The sequence below is a fragment of the Falco biarmicus genome, chromosome 4, assembly GCF_023638135.1.
Source record: "Falco biarmicus isolate bFalBia1 chromosome 4, bFalBia1.pri, whole genome shotgun sequence".
NCBI classification, from domain to species: domain Eukaryota; kingdom Metazoa; phylum Chordata; class Aves; order Falconiformes; family Falconidae; genus Falco; species Falco biarmicus.
In genome coordinates, this window is record NC_079291.1 from 104,842,578 (window position 1) to 104,860,906 (window position 18,329).

The following is an 18,329-nucleotide window of genomic DNA, read 5'->3' on the forward strand; positions in this document are numbered from 1 at the left end:
ACCATACGATTAGTGGAAGACAGTCAAAAGTATGAGAAACAGTATCTGCTTCTTCCAGAGAATTCAGTAAACACTCTACTCTGCTGGAGGCAGCGATCCAAGAAAACTGGTACTTACACTGCTCTCTTCAATTATTTTGAATTCTTGCTTACCTTCAGGCAAATGCCGAGTACAGGCCTGCTGTCAAACACCTGCTTGGGCAAGAGGAAAAAAAGAGAGCCAGATCAATCCACAAGTCTAAAGGAAATAATGTGAGAACAGCAGCCAATTAAAACCAGCCCTTCATTAAAGCATGAAATCTGTTCTAAGGCAACATCCATTTTCATATTTCAACAGAGAACACCACATCAGCGTGTGAAATATAGTGGCTGTCAGGTGGAAGTACTTGGCAGGATGGCTATCTGGTGATCTAAGATGCAGCTTTTGCAGATGGCACAGAATTATCTCAATGAGTCTGAAGTTCTTAATAGTTTGGGACCTGAGACCCAAGTCCAGCTGATAGGCAAGTAACCACATAATGGATGAAGCAAAACTGAGATGTGCAAAATAATATATTTTGGAGGAAATAATGAAACTACTACGTTAATGGTGCCAGCTGTCAAAAGACACAAGGTGTCACTGCACAGGTGACACACAGCTGTGATCCAACAGCAAAAAAAGAAATGGAACAGATAGTCTCAGCTGTCTTGAAGGCTTTCTTCTGATAGACATTTGTGTACATATTTTTGCCAGTGACCAATTCTATAACTAATTACTGAATGTTTTAACTAGCATAGCACACAGATTTGAGTGAGAGCTGTGACGGTAACCTCGTGCTGCTATAGACTGCAAAACAGAACTAGCTGGTCCAGCTCTACCCTTTATGCTCTCAAAAGGTGCCTGGAGCACAGGTAGGGCTCCAGTGAATGCTGCTGTATAGAAGAATCCAGCTCGAGTCACCAGAGTTCATAAGCTGAACTTGAAAAAGCTGAACTTACTGATCATTACTTCAGATATGACAAAAGCAAACAGTAATGATCAACCTAAGCAAAGAGAAAAATGCAGCTGTACCTCTTGCCTTTTGCCCAAAACATCACTACAATCGGTGACACTGAATGTACCAGCTCCAAAAACTGAAGAAAGTGAATATCTCATCCAGTGGGGCTGGCCTCTGGAGTTCATCACCACAGGATGACATGAATTGTCAGCAGGATTCAAAGGAAGACTGTATGTTACCATAAAGAGTAAGTAAATCTGAGGGCTATCAGATAAGCTCTGAATGCAAGCTACAGACAGAAATCCAAGGCTTCTTGGATTGCCTGCCTTCAGCTAAGTACATCAGAACATTTCCTTCTGTCAGACGTTATTCCAGATCTATCTGAAGGGTTTCTCCCATCTGTTTTCTTCCACAGCTGGCAGTGGACTCTGTCAGACACAAAACACTGCACCAGGAAACTAGGGTGTTCATTCAGTCCTTTTTTCTGCACTTGCTAACGTCATCCTGTCTTTGTGAAGACTTATTATTTGTGAGGGAACTACATTATTAAGATGTGCAGGCTCTAAGCATTAAGTAGTATTGAAGTGAAAGGTAAATGGAAGCCCTTGCACACAGGTCATAACTGGCTTTATTTACCACCTCCAGGTTGTTCCACCAGCCAGCCATACTTCATGTTTTTCCCTTATGCTCATGAACGTGGGTACACTGGGCTTTGCTGGGAATCTGAAGGTAAAGCCAGAAAAACCACCAGAACCTCACCTTAACCAAGTTAATGAGGATATGGAAATTCCGCACAGCAATGTTCCACTGCAGCAGCTTCTCCAGTTGCACCTAACGGATGCAAGGGGACAATAACTCAGGATGGTTTATCTCCTCTCACCTTGCTGGATGCTCTCTCAGTGTTTGCTGTACCCAAAGAATTGTTTGGAACAAAACTTCCCCACAGGCAGATTTATCACAGCAAACCACTTAATGGCAATTCCAGCCTGATCAGTGCCCGCATGGCTTAAAACGCTAAGAGTTAACACCGTTCCTTGCTCTCAGAGCAGCTCTTGATTGCAAAATAATTTTGTGCTCCCACACAGGTGTGCAGGCCAACTGCACAGCTTAGCATTTTGCCAATTACTACCCATTTTCTGGTTATAGTTTCTGCTAGATTTACTGGATTTTTGTTATGGTACAAACACGAAAAAAAGGATGCCACTTATACGTTACCATACACATATATGTATAGCAGTATTAGCTGATGAATGAAGCTGTCTGACTGCATTTCCTATACAAAGTTCAGAAGTAGATTTCCTTTCCAATTTATACATCTTTACTGTACTGTACAGTTTAACTTATGTCTTCCTCCCCTCAGAGTCCAGTGCATCTATTTTCCTACCTCACTTGAGTCTGATGGTTTCCCAGCTGGGATGCTTTTCACTGAACTCTCTAGCTGAGCCATCATTACTCTGAAAAAAACCGGGAACGTCTGCCTGTGGAGAAAGTGAGAGTAAAACTAAAAGCTGACTCTGAGCATCCAGATAGGCTTCTTGCTTCTTGTCCCCAGAACAATGTGGACAGCTTGAAGGTTACCCTGCTGGGCATCTTTCTCAACAGGAAATCACAGGAGATTGACCCTAGGACTCACAAGCATGTATAGCCCAGCCCCATCGCTCAGACAGATGGAGAATCCTGGGAAGTCACTGCCACTTCCCCAGTATGAACCACACATAAGACACCACCAACTTCTTTGTAGCTCTGGGGATGCACAGTGAAAGGTTTGCAGCTTTCAGGACGATTTTGGTAGTTCCAAAGTGCAGAAACTTTGGCCATCCCTGCATAAACCGTTCTTCCAAATTCCCTTGGTAGCAGCAGCAACATCTTGAATCCATGCCTCCAAAACTCCTGTGCTAGGAGCAGAAACGCCCTAAGTGTGCTTTTGCACACTGCATACCAGCCAGGACTGCCTACAGCCACCCCAGGCCTCCGAGGCTGACTTTTGGAGCGCTTTATACCACCACAGCAGCACAGAAAGAGGTAACATACCTGACGATGGACAGCAGTTTGTTCTCCAATTAAAATGGCTTATAAATAATAAACTCAACATCGTGTTAATGCACAAGGACATTCCACCCTGACGTAAAGCTAGCCATTTACTAACCCGTTGTGTACTTCCAAAAAAGTGTTTACCAATGCCCAGAGCAGTCCACAGCAGTACTAACATGAAACCATAGGCCACAAAATAAGAAAATTGAATACTAAAAAGCAGAAATTGCCATTATGCATCTCATGAAATTCAAAGTTTCTATTGATATAATTACCTGCTTAGTGTAGGATAAGTAGAAGAACATCCATCTTTGGCAGAGTTGATCAGTTCAGGAACACCAACACTGGAGATTTCTTCTATAGCTTTCAAGATGTTATCTGCATGCTCCAGGTAGACACTAAATCCAAAACCAGCTTAGCTCATCAGAAAATGTTATGCAGAGTAACACATCAAGTTCTTGAAACACTGCCCTACCTGCAACATGTGGCCTAGAACTGTCAAGCTCATTCTTATGCCAAAGGCAATCATAGGATTACGATTAGGAAATCCAAAGCAATACTTAGAACTGTCGCAGTAACGTCATTAAAAGCTACCATGACCTGAAACATACCTGGATTTAATATTTCCTCATTCTTGTATTTAGGAAGGGCAGGCTGGGAAGAAGAGGAGCGGGAGTTGCCCTTTTATGTGAGAGAACAGCTGGCATGCATGGAGCTCTGCCTGAGGATGGGTGATAAGCCAACTGAGAGCTTATGGGTAAGGATGAAAGAGCCAACCAGTATGGGTGACATCACAGCATGACATCGTAGCAGGTGTCTGCTATAGGCCATCTGGATCAGGAACAACAAGTAAATGAAGCCTTCTACAGACAGCTGGAAGTACCCCATGTTTGCAGGCCCTGGTCCTCATGGGGGACCAATCATCATGATACCTGCTGGAAGGACAACACTGGAGGGCGTAAGCAATCCAGGAGGTTCCTGGAGAGCATCAATGGCAACTTCCTGAGAGAAGTGATAGAGGAGCTGATGAGGAAAGGTGCTCTGCCGGACCTCACAACTAAAAACAAGGAAGGTCTCTTTGGGCATGGGAAGGTTGAAGGCAGCCTTGGCTGCAGTGACCATGAGATGATGGAGCTCAGGATCTTGAGAGGAGAAGGCAGGATAAACAGCAAGATCATAACCCTGGACTTAAGGAGGGCAGACTTTGGCCTCTTCATGGATCTTCTTGCCATGGGGCAGGGGCCCACAGGGAAGGTCCAAGAAAGCTCGTTGATATTTAAGGATTACCTCGTCCAACCTCAAGAACAGCCCAACCCAAAGAGCAGGAAGTCAAACAAAAATGCCAGGAGGCCTGCATGGATGAAGATGCAGTTCCTAGCAAAACACACAAAGGGAGTATACAGAAGGTGGCAGCAGAGATGGGTAACCTGAGAGGAATATAGAGACTGTCCAGACTTGCAGAGATGTGGTTAGGAAAGCCAAAGTCCTCGGGGAGTTGAATCTCTTGAATGTGGGGAGGGGTGTCAAGGGCAGCAAGAAGGGTTTCTTTTTCTACATGAGTAGCAAAGAGAAGACTAGGGAAAGTGTGGGTTCACTGGTGAACGGGGCAGGGGCCCAAAGACACAGGACATGGAAAAGGCTGAGGAAAAGGTTAAGGGACTGAACACCTTCATCACTTCAGTCTTTACTAGCAAAACTGGCCTCCAGAAATCCCATGCCTCAGAGCAGGGTAAGTTTGGAGCAAGGAAGACTTTGTGGAAGAGGATCAGGTTAGAAAACAGCTCAGCAAACAGGACATACCTAAGTCCATAGGCCCTGAGTGCTGAGGGAGGTGGCTGATGTCATTGTGAGGGAAGTCTCAGTTATCTTTGAATGATCATGGTGATTGGGAAAGGTGTCTGGGGGCTGGAGGAAAGCAAACATCACTCCTGTCTTCAGGAAGGGCAGGAGAAATGACCCAGGGAACTACAGGCCAGTCAGCCACACCTTGATCATTGGGAAGGCAGTAGAACAACTAACCTGGAAACCATCTCCAGGAACCTGAAGAACAAAAAGGTGGTTGGGAGTAGTCAGCATGGATTCACCAAGGGGAAGTCAAGTCCGAGCAGCCTGGTAAGCTTCAATGAAACTACTGGCTTGTAGATGAGGGGAGAGTAGTGGATATTGTCTACCTTGACTTGTAAGGCTTTCAACACTGTTTCCTGTAAGATCCTCACAGAGCAGCTGCTGAAGTAGGGGCTGGATAAGCAGACAGGGAGATGGATTGAAAACTGGCTGAACAGCCAAGCTTAGAGGGTTGTGCCCAGCATGGTCCCGGGCAACCTGCTCTAGGCCACCTGCCAGAGCAGGAGCATTGGAACAAGGTGACCTCCAGAGGTCCCTTCCAACCTTAACCATCCTGTGATTCTGTGACTGCATTTCACCTAATATTCAGTCCTGCTCTCCTTTAGTGAGAGCTGATTTGCTTTCAGTTTAATGAAAAAAACCCCAAAACACAACCACCAGACACTTTGGTCCATATCCACAGTTATATGTGTATGTACACACACATATGTGTATAGATGTGTTGATGTATACTGACAGGCTATGGTCTAGCAAATATGAGGTCCAAACATGCTTCTATGGCCAATGGCTAACAGAATTCTTCCTATCACTCACGTTCAATGCTGTAGAAACAGTGCTTTAGGCCAAACTGTGTAAGTACGAGGGTTATGACTGAAAGGGGTCATTCCTCCGCAGCGACAGTAATTATTAGAACACGAGTGTCTCCGCATGCTGGAGACAATGGCTTGAGCCTTACCAGAGCAGAGTATGCAGTGCACTGTTGAACTGGCTGCCCTTCTCTCTGTCTCCACTGGGCTTCACCCACGACTGGCAGAGGAACTGCTTTGCTAGTGAAGCTGTAAAAGACAAGGGATAACTTACTGAAGGAAGAAACCGAGAAAATTCCTTCTTTCATATAAAGGCAGTTTGTCCAAATGGGTTTTTTGAAGATCACAACATTGCTACCTCTCCACATGCCTGAACTTTAGTAAGTCAGAAATACGTTTGTCCTAAAAAGCAGTAAGGCCACAAGAACATGCATCGTGACAACAAATACATGCACACATCCAGTGTGCTTCTAGATCTGCTGAACAGGATGAATACCTGTTCACAGCAGAACAGTGATCCATCTCTGGCCATTTCTCCCTGACAAACTTATGTTAAGCTTTATTTGTTCAGTAGCTTCTACAGTGTGCCCACTGTCTGTTTTTAATTAGGCAATATGCAACCCATAGGGCATGCATTTCTAGAAATGAAATTCCAATAACAAGTGACTTGACTTTTTGGCCACAGTGCTATAATAATAAAAAATGTGAACAGGCAAGTTTATATTTTACCAGTTTCTTAAAACTGCTAACAAATCTACTTGTCTCTTGCAGAAATGTTTAAAACTAGGAAATTATTAGTTAAATTTTTTGCCCCAGCCACACTCAGAAGGCAATTCTCCCAACGTGGGACTGTTTAAACAGCAAAATAATCTAGAAGTAGGGAACTTAAAATCCTGACTGGCTATGGGGATCTCAGAAGGACAAATTCTAGAGGTGTCTTAGTACAAGATAAGGCTGAGAGGTGACCTTCTGGAGTCTTTATTCCAGTGTGTGACAAACTGGAAACCAACTAGTTTGCCTGTATATTCCCTGCAAGAGTGTCTACGCCTTATCTGCTTGAATGCTGTTCCTCTTACAGAATGGGTCCTAATGCATGAGAAGAGCTCTCTTAATTGAAAATGCCTGTTGCATGGGGTTAAGAATATATAGGTTTCCCTCTCTCTGCCCTGAAGTAACAGCCATATTTGCAGTTCATTTCCATAGTTTTTGGAAATGAGCTGTCACAGACATCTGTACTTGCACTAGGAAGCTACATGGGATTCAGTCTATGATCACCTCCATAATCAGTGATTTAACTAGTACCAAAATTGAACAGCAGCCTTGTTGTCCCGTAAGCAGGTCCATTACTCCGTGCACGGCACCAGTTCACACACCAAGTCAAGGTACTCCTTTCTGTTATTCTAGTTTGTGCAAAGTAGGGAGCTAGGTGGTAATCCACAAAAACTAGCTCTCCGACTGAGAAAACTTTACACTATTTATACATTTTAGCAAACAAAGAAGTCAGTCTTCATTAGTTACAAGTTATTACAACATTCCTTCATTATTTAGTATTCAGTTCCCTATTGGTTAAGTAATTTTATCACATCTTATGTTAATTAGCTCCCAGGCTCAGTTCTTACTTTCTTTGGAGTCAGAGGGTTTCATGGTTGCGATCTCCCTCTGCTGGAATTACCTCTCCTCTAGTTTTGCTGACTTTCTGATGAGTTCAAAATTATCTTTCCCCTAGTTTTATTGAGCTCATTTTGTACGGTGAGCCTCCAGTCAGCTCATCTTATCCTGTGGGAGTGTTTTCTTTTGAAATTCCTTTTTGCTTGTAACCTTGAAGTTCTTTTAAACAAAAGGATTTGCTACCGCTTGACAAAGCACTGAACAGGACATACAAAAATGCTTGTAGCCGGAATTAAATATTAACTACCCATTTGTTCTAATTGTTTTAGAATTAAACTACTAACAATACATTCAATTTTATTAATCATTTGATATCAGGCTTGTTCTTAGAACTCTTAAAAGCTGTGAGGCTTTGTTTTTAAAAACACCAGCTAAGAGAGCTGGAGTCTGCCTTCCTGCATGTGACTGAGGCACAGCAAAACAGCAAAGAGGTTCCAATATATTTACTGCTGTTCCTTTTATTAACAGCTAGGACTGTTTACCCAGTCAGATTACTAGGATACCAAAGGAAATCTCTCCCTCAAAAGATGCACTCCTGAGATAGAACCCAAGATTTACAGGCAAAGGACAGCACAAAGACTGATCTGAAATTAGAGGTTCTTCACACATTACCCATTTTCTCTTTCTTCCAGCCAGCCATTGGTTTCTCAGCAATAGCAATCAGGAGCTGAGTGAGAATGAATGCACAGTAGAAGCTGGGAACACTCTGCTGGAAATTCAGTAGGTAGTGAAAACTCTCACTGGGGATGACAGGAAAGGGAAAAGGTAAAAACAATGAGGACAGGGAAATCGCCTAGAAACACATCAATAAAAAGGAAGTATTAGATCCTAGCCTACTATTTTGCCTGTGACAGTGCCCTTCTGAAGAAGGGGTAGTCAACCACTAGTAGATAAAAATACAGTCACTGAGAAAGTTTTCTCAAGCCCCAGTTACTCTAAGTCCAGCAACGTCTTTATATACTGCTTTTGCCTAGTATTCCTCTAAGCATTTTAACCACCTGAAACATATTAATTCCTTCTGTGAATCCTACTCATCTTCTCATCTCAAATAGCATACAAGCAAATGAGATCCATAGATTAATGCATATTTTTTAATCCAGTAGCTCCTTTTCATTAGGTTTGACTGATCTGCTGTTCAATTAAATACAAAGCTCTGTTTGAAGCTAGCGTGGTCTCCGTGAGAGCTCCCAAACACACATTAACCCATAATGCCCACGAAAAACAGGGGAAATGGCTAGAAATTCATCCCTTTCAGAGCTTGGGAAATACTGATTCTACCTTATCAGCTCCTCAAGAAGAAGAAACTCTGTCTCTCCTGGCTTTAGCCTGTCTGCAAGGACCTGGAGAGCTGACCTTAGCAAGTCAGTATTTTCCTGCCGAGAAAAGCCATTCCTGAAGGGAGGGAAAAAAGATAAATCCAGTTCATCATCAGACTAGAAGGAAGAGAGGTATCAGATGCAAAAGCATATCTGGGCATATTTTTTGCAACAAGAAAAATAAAGAGGTTGGATATGCAAGAAGACCCCCGCAATATGAATGTTACAAGGGCACACAAAAACCTGAAAACTAAATGGGAATGGAAAACCTTGTGCACACACAATTATTAACTTTTCAGTCAGACTGTACATCTTGCTTGGTGGGGACAGGCCATTTCACATAAGTGGAGGTCCATATACACTACAACCATGCTATGCAGACCTGAAAAGAAGAGGATGTGTAATGACAGTTGCTGTGCAAGTGCAGTGATGGTGGCTGGTAACCTCTTGAACAACAGGTAGGAAGGAACCTAACAGGGAGGTAAACTAGAGATCTTCATCAATTCTTTGCACTACCAGTGTCTGCGAAATCATTCAGTGAGGGCAGGCATTCTGGAAATCCTCAAATGTATCCACATTCTAGACTGAACACGTGAACTTGATAATGGTAACGCTCAAGTGCACCTTTAACACGCAAGTTAATTAACTATTGGTAGCATAAGAGGGCTTGACTAAACATATGTGAAAAGAGTTGTACTTTAGTTGTTGGACTAAAGTGGCTGGACAGCTCACCCCAATATACAGCTGCCTGACCCAAGCAAAACAGAATTATGTTAGAGTCTATCCAAACCGAACAGCAAAACTGATCTTGAGCTGCCTGTGGTTACAAAGCAGATGAGGTTCTTTGGTTTACAATATAGACAGACTCAGGAACAACCAACATTCATACTGACTGATGAGAAAATGACAAATCTGGGAATAGTCAGAAGTGGATCAGGGTCCCTGAGGATCCAGTAGTGGCCAATGGGAGAGGCAAACCTCAGACCTCAAACACTTTTTGCACAGTTACTACTGTGTTTGAAGTACAACAAAGATAAAACGCTTTCCACACACAGATCTAAATTAGGGTTCAGAAAAAACTTCTATGGTGCAATCCTGGATTATATTAGCAGATGCAGAGGTCAAATCCACGCGGCGCAAGCATTGTTGTTTGACATTTCTGAATCCAGTCTGAGCACATCAGCAGCACAAGCTTTCCTTTAATGAAGTACACACTCCTCCTTTCCCATCGGCAAAAGAAATTCATTGCTCGGGATTCAGGCAGTGACAACTTAGCAAAGGATGAGGGGACTTACTGGGTAAGAAACTCCAAGATCCCTAGGCAGAATGGGAGCTGCACAACGAGGTGTGCCAGCATGCCACTTATGCTTGCCTTGCTCCAAAAGCACATTGAATTCTATCCAGTTCAGTGCATCACCTACAGTTTTAGTTCAACTCAGGATCAGGCAATGAAGCTTGACATAACTATAAAGCCCTTAAAAGTCTCCAGCCACTGCAGTGTGTTGTTCTGCATGCTGGCAGGCCATTTGCTAAGTAGAAACACTTTAAAGAAAAGAAGCAAGAAGGGGAAGCAATAAATGGACTTTGCTCATTTAGGTGACCAAGTACTTCTTTGTTTAAACTCACCAAGCAAATAGGGAGCGAAAAGTTAGCAACAGCTGTTGGTAACAAAAGGACATCAGCTGGTGCTCCTGGATGTTAACTCCTGGTTCATCTCCCACATCCCGATTTTGTGTAACTGCCTTTAATACAGAACAAATAATGCATTAGATGCTATTCCAGGGAAAGACAATGGCACAAGAATTCATTTCTGTAAATTCCACATTGAAAAACGTGAAGAAAACAAAGCGACTCTCTTCCCCACAAACAAAAGTAAAAATACCTTTAGAGGTGACAAAACTCAACAGTTTTTTGAGTAAGAATTGCTGCCCGCTGACCTGGAAGTAGTTGTGCATGTTCTCCATGTGATTACACAATGGCTTTAGTAGCTTGACTACACACATAGCAACTTCCTTGGGAGATCTCTGACACAGGTGGGAAAAGCCAATATCCTTGTAGCTTCTTTCCTGCAGCAAATGCGAAAGATTAAGGTCAGCCTTACTCGAGAATAACTTCACATCAAGTATCACCTCTTAGACTTCTGAGCAGTGCAATTCCTGAAGTCATACACTCTGTCAGGAAGGGCCACAGAGTAAGAAAATTGGCTTCTGCTGAACAACCAGCACCAACAAGTGGATGACATTCAATGAAAAGAATAAAACTGATGTGACGCGCAGCTCTTTTATGGAATCATAGAATAATTTAGGTTGGAAAAGACCTTTAAGATCATGGAGTCCAATATTTTACTCTAAAAGAAGGCAGTCTCTGCACATAGGATTTAAGTTCAAAAGACAAGAAAGAACTCAGAATATGATAGAGTCCATCAGGTTGTAGTGTATTTCTCATAGTTTAATGCAACGAGCCACACGTTTATTTTCCTCCTGAAGGCATCAGACAGAAATGCAAGGAGTCACTGCGCTCAGGGTGTTCTTCTAAGGACTGCAGAAAAAGCAGAAACACAGATGCGATAACTTCTGTTGGATGCAGCAGCTACCTGGTCTGCCTAACCTGAGCTGCTTCTTGAACAGCAGAGCCAATCTCCCCAGGGAGGGCTGGGAAAACGGTCACTTGAGTTTTGAGGCTACAAGGCTTTCCCTCAGTTATATACCCTTCCCTGAGACATGTAGAGAGCCAGATGCTGCAAACACTTCAGCGAGGGAAGTGGTACAGAAGACTTTTGAAAGAGCAAGTGCTGCTCTGACACACAGTCAGACTTCCATTTAACTGTTAGGTGAAAATAATTCTGAAAAACATTTCTCTCGGGAAAGGCCTGGAGACCACTGATGCCTCAGCCCAGGTCTAGACCCACTGGCTGCTGCTGTACTTGCCTTTGGAAAGGGCACTCTCCTGGTGGAGCCCGGGGTCAGCACGTGTTCCAGCTTCCAGCACAGGTCATCCAGAAGGAAGCAGAGTTCAGCAGGCCCCAGCTGCACAACTTCACAAGCCTACAATTACAAGAATGCTGAATCCCAGGTCCCAGACATAACTGTAGTGCCTTGAAGCCCATGTTCGCCCCCCTCCATTTCCAGTTACGACTCCCGGCTTAGTTAACCTCAGCCAGGGACCTATTTAGTAGATGTTAGGGTTTTATGCCTCCCCCATTGCAGGTATGGGGCACTGGTTCTGGTTACTCAAAGCATGAAGAAAACCTGGTGCTCTGAACATAGCTGAGGCAATGTCAGTAACGCTTTACTACTGAGAGAGAACTGATTTATATACACCGACATTGAAAATAAGCCTCTAAGGATAAAGACAGGTTTAAGCCCAAAGAATCACAAAATTCACCAGCTGAGCAATAGTCAAAGTAATTTAAAATAACACCACATAGCCCAAGAGACTTGTCAAACAATCTTCCAGTTGGCCTGTGACCTGCACACACAGCTGTCCTTGGAGCAGGCCAGGCTGTACTCCAGCCTGCCATGGCCTTTTCGCATTTTATGAATCTTACTGTAGCCTAACAAAATCAGACTCCAGATCGACACAGCCTGTCTACAAAGAGTGTAACGAAATTAAACACTTCTGCTTTCCACATCCATAGCAATGTAGTTTTATATAAAATCCCAGATGATGAACAGGTCCCTGCCCACTGCAGGCAGATCCATGACACCAGTCCCACACTTGTGCTGAGTTTCTGATCTGCTGATGCCTGGAGACACTTGCCTTTTTGCAACATGGGCTTTACTTAAATGTCACAGGTTCTTTCTAAAAGGCAAGCCACCTTTTAGTGTATTTAACATCCTAGGGCTCAGCAGTATTCAATACGAAAGCCCCTTTCTTTCCATTAGGTCTAAACATGTTATGCTGTATCTTTGTTCCTTTTATGCAACGTTTATATTTGGTTTTAACATTGTTACACTACACCTCTGCTGTTCTCAGGAAAGTCCTCTTATCTCAGTGCCTTGAAGTACTTTGGTGTCTTTCAGGGCAAATTCTCTCTTGGCACCTAGCTCACAGCCCCAGACCAACATATCTTAACATCAATCTTCTGTCCATTTTAATGGAACAGAAAGGGCCAAGACCTCTGAGGGAGGTAGCTACACAAAGCCTTATCCATATGGTTTTATGCTGTTCTATTCACCTCTGTATGCATCTCTGCATCCAAGACAGACTTTGTCAGCAGCCCACAGTGGAGTACAGTAAACACTTCAAGGTCTAACTCCCGGAAGTATGGTCGATAGCTCTGCAGCCATGCCAGAGGATTTCCTGCCTCTCTCTCAGCAGCAGTCTAAAAAGTAAATGGCAGAATTAAGGTTGCAACCTGCAAGACTATAAGACTTTCTAACTCAAATAAAGCTATTTCTTTCATGCAGATTTCTAAATCTTGTGTCAGGTTGAAAAAAAGACTAAGAATAACTCATGGTAGCTAGCAGAGAGACAAGCACATAGAATCAGAAGCATTTTCATTTTGGACCGTACAAGTCACTAATAATTTTCTAGAAAAAAAAAATACTTGGGAAACTGGAATAAGCTTTGCTATCTCCTTTCTGTGAATCAGTGGCCATTGTGAAACCCATTCCGGAATTGCACCATAAGCACCATGAAAGATGACAGCAGATGTTTTTACCTTTGATAAATACCAGGATGGCAAACTATGGGATGCTCTGCTGCCTGTGATTGACAATCTCAGTTCTTAGAGATTCACTCCACACTATCTTGTTGTGGGAGCTGGTGTACGTTACACACGGCTCACAACAGGATTTCTGTATTCTGCTGTCCCAGGCGTGGCACAGTATCTAAGGCTTAGTCTGGAGCCGGTACTCTAGGTAATTAGTTTATTTATATATACATATATATATATATGTATGTATGTATGTGTAATAGTAAACTAGTTAAAAATATTAGATACATTCCTTCCCAGAACCATTAGAGACTTTGATTATTCTCTGTAACTTCAGTGACTTTGTTACCGTATCTGACTCAGTTATCAGATCTGTACAATAGCAGGGAAGTAAAATCATATTTGCCTGGCTAAAATGGATAAAATGGACTCTGAATAACATTTATTAGCAGCAGTGGCAGAAGTGAAGCCTTGTGGGATGCTTATGAGATCCCAGCCCCCAGGATGCTGAGACCAAAGCTTAGGCACACTTCCCTGATTTCTCTTTCAGCTACCACACATCTTGCGTTCCAGGCATGATGACAATACCATAAGAGGTTATTCAGATGAACAAGAAATAAAACCCAATAATTCATTAGTTATAGGTTTGGGAAATGGTTCTTAGCATGTGATGAAAATGGATAATTTTAAACAGGCCTTACCATGAACACAACACATTGATTAAATACCTCAAGGAAAATTGCAAAATGAGCACCCGTGATTGAAGCAGAGTAGAATCAGTGGGAGATACATGATCCTTACTAAGGTTTGTATTTTCCAGATACATCTCACAATTTCTGACCTGAGTATAGGAATGGCATGTTATTGCAGTAATTTGAGATGAGACACTGGCTTAAGATAGAAACTTTCCATAGTCTTAACCAGAGAGTAACTAATAGTATTATTGATAATCCTGCACATTCACACTGCCCTGAGCCACAGTGCCTTCTGGAGAGTGGCTGGCCTGTCCAGCAATTTTGAGATTTCAGGTGGGAGCCAGGTGTCAGAAAGCAGAACTGAACCACTTTCTATTAAGTTGAAATTAACAATCCCTCTCTCAAAGCTTTTGTTTATGCTTCTATACCATCTTCCATAGTCTGTCTTTCTTGCAAGTCCTCAGGGTTATACACCTACCTTCTCCAGCTCAGAGAGTTCAGCATCAGGTTGATTTCCCTCAGAACTGTCATCTGCTGGAGAACGATCTGCAGAGCCGGCTTTGCTGCCATCAGTCTTTTTTTTCTTTCCTTAAAGATAAAAGCAACTTCAGAAAAAAGGCTGCACTGCACTTAACGATAGACAGCATTTGCAGCCAGGGAAATGGCACAGGCTGTACTTTGATCAGTCCTAAGAAAGCATGGAGCATGCACAGGTTGTGTGCCATCCATAGCCAGGATCACAGTCCAAAAGAGTCAAATGCATTTGGGGCTCCCCCACAACCAGCTTCTCTTTTATAAAATCACAGTAAGGAATTAAAGTGAGCGTCACTGTTCTTGCTGTAGTTTAAACATTATGAAGTGATTGCAAAAATGAGTGGGACGTCATCTTAAAAAATTCTTGAACCAAAATGCAATGTTTCCTCCTCAGACACAGTATTGAGAAAGGAAGAGGACCTGGAAAAGGAAGGTAAGACACAACTACAGAAAGGACTTCTAGGGATGCCAAGCCAACAGCAGAGTAACTCAATGAATGCCTTGCAAGAGTCTTCACTGCTGACAATGGTAGGGAAATTCTCATACTTGACACGCTACGTAGCAGAGAGATCAAAGAAACTACATTGATTTCAAGTAACTGCACATGATGTATTAGACCAAACAGACAGCTAACAGGCCACCAAGGCCAGGTGACATTCACAAAAGGTCCCCAGCAGAATTCAGATACAACATTTCAGAACTGCTGGCCACGGTGCCAGAGGGCCAATAGCTTGTGAACATAATTCCTCTTAATAAAAAGGGAACGAATAAGAATCCAGAGAATTAAAGACTGGTGAGTCTATCCTCCATCACTAGGAAAATGGCAGAGCTGTCTACGATAGAAAAATAAGATCACTGAGCATATGGACATACAGTCTGTTGGGGAGAAGCCAGCAGGGCTTCTGCAAAGGAAAACCTTGCATCACCAGCCTGCCAGCATGTTGGTATCGCTGGAATAAAAGGGACCTATTAGCCAGAAGAGATTTATATTTCCAAAAAGACTGTGAAAAGGTTTTACACCAGAAACTATTAAGGAACTGAAGTGGAATAGTGCTTTCTTGGACTGACAGCTTGCTATAGGAGAAGCAGCAAAGGGTAATACTTAACGTGGACTTTTCAGATGGAATCAGCCATTTAAACCTCCAGGAACTAGTTTTATTCAACTTTATAAACAACCTGGAGAAGGGAATGCTCGGGGAAATCCCCAACAAGTGCAACATTTGGCATACAATTTCATCTGCCATTTTATAACTGCTATGCTGATGAGCATCAGAGACTTCTGCTTTTGTTTCTCTGTGATCCTTTCCAGGGCCCAGCCATAGATGAAGTGAGACAGTACCAATGAAGCTGCATCTTTCACTGCATTATCTTTGGAAGAACAGAGTCAGGCAGGAGGAGGTCTTCCATGTCATAATAAATAAACCCTCTGAGTGAGACTGGAAAGTGAATTTGGTATGTTATGTCTCTCCTGAGGAGCTCCTTGTTCCCTTTCCTTTGAGGAATAGTCTTAGGCTAGATTTTATGACAGTGCTTGAGCTGATCTAATTGCTCAGGGGTAGTCCTGTTCCTCCTCCTACCTTTTTCTCATGTTCCCAGCCACACACACCTGAAACTTGCCTTGCACTGACTCAGGAAGACTGACCACTGGTTAAGCAGTCAACTTGTTAAAACAGCAAAAAAACTAACCCAGCAAAAAGTAAATAGCCAAAATAACTACCACGTAATAACATGGGGCAAGAAATCAGGCAACTTAAAAGAGTACAGATGTGAGTGGGAGAATGAAGGCTTCCCCTCTTTGTTAGCAGTAAACTATTTAATTTAGCTCAGCTACAAGATGCTGCACGCTCAAAGGAGGAGCAAGTTCAGCATCAAAACCGTGTGTTCTCAAGGCTGCGAACTATGGTCACAGCACTCACTGATTTTTTTGTAGGCAAGACAAGCTAAGCTCAGGAATCTTCATCTGGGCTACGCTTACTACACTGAGCACTTCTGCTCCTTCAAAATAAAGTATCTAAAGCGATGGATCCTCCTCTTGTCTGCAGAACACAGTCATAGCTTTCCTTCCGCCTTTATCACTCTCACGTGACAGGTCCAGTCCCTGCAGAATGGGTCTGGCACAGGAGAAAAGGGCTCTCTAATCTGTGGCCTCCTCCAGTTGTTCTCATTGAATGGAATGTCAATTTTTGTCCCGTTTGGCTCGAAGGCAGTCATGTTCCCAGGAAATGTTAATCTAAACTAGAAAAAGAAGTAGAGGCAGAGATAACAAAGTAAATCTACTTCAGCCTGAAAAACTAAAAGGCAAGTTCTGTTTCTTCTCTGTGGGAGCTAGCAGTGGGAAAGGATGAAGGAAGTATTTCCGTGTGCAGCAGTCATGACAAGGTTCCTAAGACATCAGTTAGGTACAGCCTAGAGGTCAGGAATTTGCAAGGCAGCTCAAGCCACAGATTCAGTACCAGGCAATTGCACAAATCCATCAAAGGCAGAACAACTTACTGCTGCTGAAGATAGTTTTGACAGGTAAAAACAGTAAATGAAATCCCTGGATTTTCACTGTTAAATGCTAAGCATCAGCACACCCATGGAGACAGACTATCCAATGCCTGCTTGGAGCAGAATATTTTTACTTCTACTTCAGGTGCAACAGGAGTTGGTTGGATAAGATTTCAAACTAGATAGACCTTGCCAGGAATTCTGTGCTTTATGCACACGCAAGTGCCATGGCTGCAGCGCAATATGCCAGTCAAACCCCACATCACATCTGTCTGCTTAAATGTTTTAAACTTTCTTTACCATTCCTTTTTCTTCCTGGGCCAGCAGCATTAATGGATGGCACAGCCTCCCGGGCTTCAGAATCAAAAGTAGCTGGTGGTGGGACATAGCCAGGGGTTGCTGAAAGAGCCAAAAATGTAGAAACTGGGTTAGTTCAGCTCCTGGATGACAAAATACAGGCAAGATGCATTATCTAGAAGTACCATATGTTTCACGATCCTGGTGAACGTCCCTTTGCTTGTATGTTTAGGTGAATTTAGCCTTATTGTATGTCCACACTGCACTGGAATGACAGCTCTTTGCAATCCTCCAGCAAGGGAGAGTAACAAGTGCTCAGCTGTCCTTGGACATCTGTCTGTGTTGGTGAAGCTTTAAAGGACTGTTCTAGCACACCTAAGCCCTTTCTGCGCTGGCCTTGTAGTGCTCCTGGAGCAGCAGAAAGGGGCTGAGGCTGCACTTTATTTTGGTGTGTAAGGGTAGGTGGAAGGTGACAGTGTATTCTTCGTCACATTTGTCTTATCAAAGACCTTTTCAATGTAAAAGGATATAAGTAAAGGGTGAAGCCATGAACAAGGACAGACACAAACCAATGGAGACAACGTCAATGATCAGAAGTCTCCAGTTTCTAACCAATGGGCCATTAAACTCCAGGCACAGCTTTGAGAATGGACACCTGGACTTTGTAACTGATAAATTGGGAGGAAAGAAAGGAACTTGAGGATTTGGGGTATCTGATGGGGGCAAGGGCAGAACTACGCAAACTAATGTAGGAATGTGCAGGGAAGTGGGGTGGGGAGGAACAAAGAGGGGAATGGGCAGAAATAGTGTAAAAAGGACTGGCCATGAGTAAAGTATTGCAGGTCAGTAGAACTGTCCAATCAGTACGCTTGTCTGACTGAACCCTGTGCCTGATCACTGCAGTCTGTCCCATCTCCTTATTAACTCTTTTCTTAACTACATTTCAGTGTAGTCTCACTAACCTCTGTGTGTGCATGCGCACGCACACGCTCCAAGGACTAAAGGCCAACACCA

At 43.1% G+C, this 18,329-nt stretch overlaps 1 protein-coding gene across 7 annotated transcripts in view; it reads right to left on the minus strand.

Annotated features, from left to right (window-relative positions):
* The window catches only part of FANCD2 (FA complementation group D2), a 53,459-nt gene that overhangs the window by 5,544 nt on the left and 29,586 nt on the right, over positions 1–18,329 (minus strand). For 3 of the 7 annotated variants that reach the window (XM_056334976.1, XM_056334974.1, XM_056334971.1), the window contains exons 27-39: positions 17,319–17,417; positions 14,473–14,582; positions 12,820–12,966; positions 11,570–11,686; positions 10,580–10,708; positions 10,269–10,384; positions 8,605–8,718; positions 7,939–8,066; positions 5,808–5,907; positions 3,283–3,405; positions 2,361–2,454; positions 1,736–1,807; positions 153–191 (exon numbers count right to left, since the gene is read on the minus strand). In XM_056334976.1, coding sequence (XP_056190951.1) covers positions 153–191; positions 1,736–1,807; positions 2,361–2,454; positions 3,283–3,405; positions 5,808–5,907; positions 7,939–8,066; positions 8,605–8,718; positions 10,269–10,384; positions 10,580–10,708; positions 11,570–11,686; positions 12,820–12,966; positions 14,473–14,582; positions 17,319–17,417 — 1,388 coding nt within the window. Of the gene's footprint in view, positions 1–152; positions 195–1,735; positions 1,808–2,360; positions 2,455–3,282; positions 3,406–4,983; positions 5,048–5,807; positions 5,908–7,938; positions 8,067–8,604; positions 8,719–10,268; positions 10,385–10,579; positions 10,709–11,569; positions 11,687–12,819; positions 12,967–14,472; positions 14,583–17,318; positions 17,418–18,329 lie in introns of those variants that run through there. The other 4 variants (XM_056334972.1, XM_056334973.1, XM_056334970.1 and 1 more) reach the window with 2 other exon arrangements.